Source organism: Chionomys nivalis, chromosome 9 (genome assembly GCF_950005125.1).
Source record: "Chionomys nivalis chromosome 9, mChiNiv1.1, whole genome shotgun sequence".
NCBI lineage: Eukaryota > Metazoa > Chordata > Mammalia > Rodentia > Cricetidae > Chionomys > Chionomys nivalis.
In genome coordinates, this window is record NC_080094.1 from 27867057 (window position 1) to 27874027 (window position 6971).

Below are 6971 nucleotides of genomic sequence, written 5' to 3' on the forward strand. Positions count from 1 at the left end.
GCAGTGTGATCCCGGATATCAACACATACACCATTTCTCTCCAATGTGTTCTCTCACACTAGTCCACCCTGGACATCTTTCTGGTAACAGATGATGAGATAAAGAGGGTTTAACCCCCCCCCCCGTTTCAGTTCACCCTGTGTGTAACAATGCTCCTGAGGGTGGAGCCCCAGAAGACCCTGATGCCTGCCAGAATTCTGCTCAGAGAGACGTCGCCAGATTTAGCCTCTTTCCTGGCTTTGTGTCTGCTTCCTTCTTCCTATTTATCCAGGGAAACATCCATACAGCTGTTTGAAGATTTCTGCTTTACAAATGGCAAATACCACTCTTACCACAGCTCCTTTACCTAATAGGGCAACATGAACATTATTACTCTGGAACTCATAGTGGGGTTAGCTGGTAGCCATGACTCAAGGTTCCCTATTCTAACCCTGAACATAAATACTCATTGGTAATACTGTTGCTACCTGTTAGATTCCTGAAGCTAGGCTCTCATTCGGAGCCCACACTCAAGGTCAGAGCAGGGATGACACTGAGTAACCAGTACCTTCCTCCCCCAACGTAATCCTTCCTGGTACCCTTTAAGGGCCCAGGGCCTTCCAGCATTTGTGTCAAAACCAGACACCTTCACTTTGCTTCACGGGGCCATTTTCAAGCAGAGAAAGCGAGTGAGGTTGAAAGAAAAAATAATGCCATCTACCTGCACCCAACTCAGCTCTACCCTGTCCACTCCCAGGGTCCATAGAGAGCCCAGAATTGCCTTGTCCTGAGCTGGAGGATACATCAGCCTACACAGTACCCAGTGGAACATCTGCTTTGCTGGAGAAAGAGAACTAACAATCAGGTTAAGGAACTAGTGCAGAGGAGCCTCACGATGCTGCTGCACCAAAGGACCAGACATGGCTAATTCTGCATGTTTACAGGAAGTCTAAGAGTAGATAGAAGAAGAGTCTCCAGGAACAGATGGACTGGCAAGGGTCCAGCCAGCACCAACAGGGACCACAGAAGCACCAGTGAGCTTTCTGAGGTCAGACACATCTTAGATTTTGTGTGCACTCAATAAAATTATTTTTGCACACATAAAGTCTTTCAACATACATTAAAAATACCTCACTTCCCGTTAGATGGTGAAAACTAGGTATTTTTTCCAAGCATTATAATCGCCTGGTCTTAAGTATTCAAGTCAAAAACACTTACAAACATTGAATATTTTAATGCTTTATTTACCCTGTCAAATATAATTTCAATATATAATAATGATCCTTAGGAAAATAGCTTATATCCCTTAGTGTGCATAGATTCTCTGTGTATTTGTAACATTTAGGACACATGTTCTCTCAGGCTGGTCCCATTTCCCACATCTGTTCACTACCCATGCTGGTGACTTAGTACCGCGTAGCCAAACTTTAAGGTTTGCATTGGTGGTAGTGTGGGAGGGGTCATCAATAATTATAATGCTCTGTAGAAAGATAAGGAGCGGGAGAGATGGGCATCACTAGCCATTAGTCGAGAGGCCCCTTTAGGATTTTTTTTTTTTTTTTTTTTTTTTTTTAGTTTTTCGAGACAGGGTTTCTCTGTAGCTTTCGATCCTGTCCTGGAACTTGCTCTTGTAGACCAGGCTGGTCTATCTACAACCTCACAGAGGTCTGCCTGCCTCTGCCTCCCGAGTGCTGGGATTAAAGGCGAGCACCACCACCGCCCGGTGGTTTCTTTAGAATTTAAACAGATAAGGAAAACAGCACCAGGCAAGGGAATAGCCACGGCTCAGGTGATGAGATTCAACAGGACTTTCCGGTTAGAAACAAGGAACACTGGGAATTGAGTTTTTGTTTGTTTGTTTGCTTGCTTGTTTTTTGTTGTTGTTCTTTTTGTTTGTTTGTTTGTTTTGGGTTTTTTTTTAGAACAGGATCTCACTGTGTAGCTCTGGCTACCTGGAAGTACAGACGCACCAACCCGGCTTTGAGCTAACAGAGGTCCACCAGTTTGTGCCACCCTGTGCTGGAATTAAAAACACAAGACACCACACCCAATCTCTCACATCAGTAGTTTTTAACCTGTCTATTAGGAAGCGTGAAAGACACAGGGGGTTCATGTTGTATCACTACTGGGTAGCCTGCTGCAATGTCTGTCCAAGGCTTGGCCATTTGTGCTCCTGTCTCCTGCTCCTGGCTTGCTCAGGAAGATACCTGGAATGGTTTCTTTAAGGATAATAAGTAGCCACACAGACCTAGATTCTTTCCCACTCCCCACCTCTCAGGGTCAATTTCTCTTCTTTTGATAAGGAAGTGTCTTAGGACAAGTCCAGCAGGCGCTTGCAATAACAGCCCTGCTCAGAGTCTTTTCTGATAGTGAGCACTGGCAGATCAAGGCTGAACTCTGAAGACCTAGGAAGTTAAAGGCTGGTTGCCCTTTTCCTTTCTGGAAAAACAGAGTTCAGAAGTCACGGGCATTTTAGGGTTTGGAAAGCAATGGCTTCTCTATTGAAACCAGACTTTAAAGAAACTGGGAACTAAGAGTGAAAGGGGAAGCTGTGGAACAGGGTCCTGGAGAAGAGGAACTGGGAAGAACAGAGAGCTAAGAGTGAAGAAGTAAGGGCGAGACTAGAAGGGCGCGGCTGAGTGGGGGAAGGGCGGGGGAGTAGGAGTTGGCCAGCTCCGACAGCTCGGAGCAAGAGAAACCAGAAAGGGAGAGAGGGGAAGGGAGAACCGAAGGGGGCGGGATGGTGCGGAGGAGGCGGGGCCGGGAGTAGGGAGTAGGGGCGGGACGGAAGAAGAGGAGAGGGTGGTAGCCGGAAAAGGAGGAGTCCGGAGCAGAGGGCTGGTCGCCAAGTCTGTCAATTGGGTAAAAGCTGCGCAGTGTTAGTAGCTTCAGTTCAGCCGCAACTCCGAGTCTAGTTGGAGTACCATCCCTTGTCCCAGCCAACCATGGCCGGCCCGTTACGCGCCCCGCTGCTCCTGATGGCGGTCCTGGCCTTGGCCTCGGCCGCGACCCCCAAGCAAAGTCCGCGCCTGTTGGGAGGCCTGCAGGAGGCCAATGTCAACGAAGAGGGCGTGCAGCGAGCGGTGGACTTCGCCATCAGCGAGTACAACAAGGGCAGCAACGATGCGTACCACAGCCGCGCCATGCAGGTGTTAAGAGCCCGTAAGCAGGTGAGTGTCCCCCGCTGCTCCCCTGCTCTCGGGCAGTCCTAACCAGGCGCCCCTGGCTAGGGCGCGGTTCGCGTCTGCAGAAACTTGGCCACTGCCGCCAGTGCTTCTCACTGGAGCGGTCCACCTCCTTCCCTGCTTCTCAGCCGTCCTCAATGTGTTTCCAGGGTTATTCCCCCGCTCTGGTTTATCCTGAAACCCAGAAGAGCAGTGCGGGTGGGCACCAACCCTCTTAGCTCTGTTTGTAAAAGTCTGCCGAGTAGAGGCACCAAAGCTGTAGGTTAGAGTCTCCTGCGCTGAGTTAGCCGCCACCAGCCTCCTGGAGTTAATGACCTGGGAGAAGGATAACTAAGTAGGTCTTGCTTGCATCTGCCCTCACTGAGTAAGCGCCCTTCTTTAAACTCCTTACGACGGGTAAGCGCCCTTCTTTAAACTTCTTACGACGGGTACGCAGATTTTCTCCTGCCCCTCCAGTAAACGCTTAGCCACGTTTGCTCTGATCTGTGCGCTCTACTCAGACGCACGTGTACCTGAGTGTGTGTCTTTGTGCACGTTTGTGAATGTCAACACTTCCTGAAAACAGGGGCATTCTCTACATACCAAACAGACACGTAGTTCCTTCACTCAAAACCTCACTTAGTTAGCTGGTCTCCAGAGTTCCTAGACTCTCCCGGCATGAGCTATTTCCAATCAGTCCGGCAACCTGCTTTTCTCTGAGTAGTGCTTGCTGTGCCTTGCTGTCTTTAGCTGGTCCAGCCAGCTGTGGTGAGCATGGTGCCACATGACGAGGTTCCTCCCTTCAGCATGATTTGGTGTGTATGGGGTGGTCCCCCTACGGTAGACGACCCTGTGATGGTACAGCCACTTTAGCTTGTACATGTATGGTTTGATTCTCCACAATGTCCATGGGACACATTTCTCGGGAGAGGCCCTCATTCTTAAGGGACATGTGATTGTGTAGACTGGTGCAGAGTCTCTTGGCCATACTGTTGATGCAGGGCACTAGGCAAGCCCCATCTTGGGTCTTCTCAGAAGGTGCCATCTAACTGTTCTGGGGAGCCTTGCTTTCCTCTTATGGCCCTGGAATGTCCGTGGGAGCAGCCTCAGAAATTGGTAATTGCCCCAATTAGCCAGAAGCCCTCTTCAAAGATGGCACTAGAGGGAAATAGATTAAATAATTGGGAAAAGTAGAATCCCAGAAAATCAAGAGCTGATTTCCTAGTCCCACAAAGCAATGTATGGAGCCCTGACCCAGGTCCCTCAGTCTGCTTCACATTTCTGACAAGTTGGTGCCCTGTCCCGGGAGACAGATAAGCTCTATTCTTAAATTGCAAACGAAAGACATACGGGAGAATGACATGACACACTTAAGGAAATTCTCCCTGGACAATCTTACTGAAGGAGGAAGCCTTTAATGGCAGTTTTTCCTCTGGTTTGAAACATCCCTGCCTGCAAAGCATCCCACATCCTCTTGTCCCTGGAAGGAGGGAGTCGGGATAAATAAAAGGAATGGGTTCCCTCTAGGCTTCCTGCTGTGATGGGGAAAGAAGGTCTGGCTTTGCTCCAGGGCTACAGTGTCTCAGCCAGAGGAGCCACAGTCAGCAGGCTTGAGCTAATCCCACACTGTAGTTCAGAGCCTTTGCTTCTGATCCAAACAACTCTGAGCTCCCAGAGCAACACCCTGGCTGTGTCCCCAGACCTGGTCCTTTCCTTCCTGACCCACTAAAGGGTTTGTCAGCCCTGGCTTCTGCTTTTTGTGCCCTGCTTCTTCTCCTCTTACTCAGCTACATATGACACTTTGTCAGGGTTGCTTAGAATAAAACAATTACCTGCAGGGCCTGAGGCTACTTGTCTGGAAGAGTTGGCTAGTATTCTCTGTGAGAGTTCTGGCTTCTCAACAATGCAGGCATAAGGCCTAGGTAAACAATTCTGTGATGTAAGGGCTGCATATAATTGACTTAACGGGACTTTTGTCTTTTCTTTCGTTGTAGATCGTGGCTGGAGTAAACTACTATTTGGATGTGATGGTAGGCCGAACCACATGCACCAAGTCCCAGCCAAACTTGGCAGAATGTCCTTTCCACGACCAGCCCCATCTGATGAGGGTATGTACCTGATAGGGCCTAAGAGCAATCCCACAGGAAAACGGATTGGTGAATATGATTGGAGTGGAAATGGGTACATTTGGAGAGTCTGTGTAGACAAGTGGAGAAGTGCATGTCTAGGGAGTAGTGATTCTGAGGCATCTACAGGTAGATGTTTGGCACAGGTATGATCACGCCAATACAGACCTCTGTGCCCATATAGGGTTAGGGAAAGAAAGTGTGTTCACATGATTGGTTTAATTGCTGAATGAATTTATCCTGGAATTTGGGATCCTTACTGGACTAGAGGCAGCTACAGGATTCTTACTGGAGAGACAGACTCTGTTTAATCCCAGGGCTCCCTGCCTCACACAAGCCACTCCTTAACAAGTTGTGCTGGAGCTGAAGAATGTGGAATCATGGAGCCAGGAAAGGGGACGCACGTAGGAGTGATGATGAGCAGATCCTGCTGAGTGCCCTGGGACTTAGAAGAGGGAAAGAGTTTTGCGTCCATCATTCCACAGCTGTTCCATCATCCTGGGATGTGAACTTCTCTTTGTAACTATATCATTGTGCTCATTGTTTCTCTTTGTCCCCTTTTGCAGAAGACCCTCTGCTCCTTCCAGATCTACACTGTGCCCTGGGAAGGCACACACTCCCTGACAAAATCCAGCTGCAAGACTGCCTAAGGGTGATGGAGACTGCTCCTTACTTGTACTCCCCTCCTTCCCCGTAGTGTCCCATCCCTTGGGAGGGTGCTCTAGCTCTGGGGGACATCTCTAGCGTGTCAGCTCCAGGCGACAGTAGAGCAGCTGCTGCAGACAGGTTCTGCACATCTGAACAGCTGTCACCTGGTTCCACTCTTCTCCCTGCAGTACCTGTCATGCCTTGCTCAATTTAAAAAAGAAATAAATAAAAGATTTCCTTTGGCTCCTTCTGGGTTGTTTCTGTCTCAGGATATGCAGCAAGCAAGACAAAACAAGAGCTGAAGGCTTATATCCACATGCATATTGGGATGGCTTCACAAGTGCCAGGAGTGACCTGAGCTGCCACTCTGAAGCTTTGCCTCTGCCCATGGGAGGGAGTCACAATGAGGCAGGTGGAAGGTACCAGCTTCTGCAGAGATGACCTGACGGAGGGAACTGCCTTCACTAAGACACTCTAATGATGATTCTGTCTACTTGGCATGCAATAGAAACTGTGTGTATGTGTTGATGAGGAAAACAGCCAGCGTCCCAGGCAGAGTGACAACCCAAAGCTGAGGCAGCACTGGTCCTACACACCCTGAGCCACTATAGCCTATGAGGATGACAGATGGATGCCCCAGCCCTTTTCTTCCCTAACATAACACAATACTTATGCAACTTCATGGGGGAGATTTCAACACACATGGACTGACATAAGGTCAACTCCAACTTCAAGCAGAGTTTATTTAAGTTAGTAACATCACCTCAGTTACATAGATCAGGGACATCATCAGCGCCCCAGTATGGGAGGCAAACGCAAGTTCTCAGGGTCCATCCACCTGCAACTCAGTGCAAAGGGGAGTAAGCCCAGCTACTTGGGCCTGCATTCAAATGCTCAAAATGGTCAGGGCTGCATCAGGAAGCCCCTTTCAGTCTGCAGGAAGGCTCAGATCACAGCGCTTCCTAGAACATCTGTCCTTCTAAGAGTCCTCTGATCCTGAACAGTAGCAATTTGTTTGTCTTTGGCCCAAATCCAGGTCACTGATGAGCCAACT

The 6971-nt window shown here is 49.0% G+C and overlaps 1 protein-coding gene across 1 annotated transcript; it reads left to right on the forward strand.

The window, feature by feature from the left end:
* The first annotated feature begins 2813 nt into the window (after window positions 1-2813).
* Window positions 2814-6167, forward strand: LOC130881539 (cystatin-C-like). The gene is made up of 3 exons (XM_057781148.1): window positions 2814-3149; window positions 5138-5251; window positions 5836-6167. The coding sequence occupies exons 1-3, from the start codon at window positions 2925-2927 to the stop codon at window positions 5917-5919; spliced, it is 423 nt and encodes a 140-aa protein (XP_057637131.1). The 5' UTR covers window positions 2814-2924; the 3' UTR covers window positions 5920-6167.
* Window positions 6168-6971: the final 804 nt, after the last annotated feature.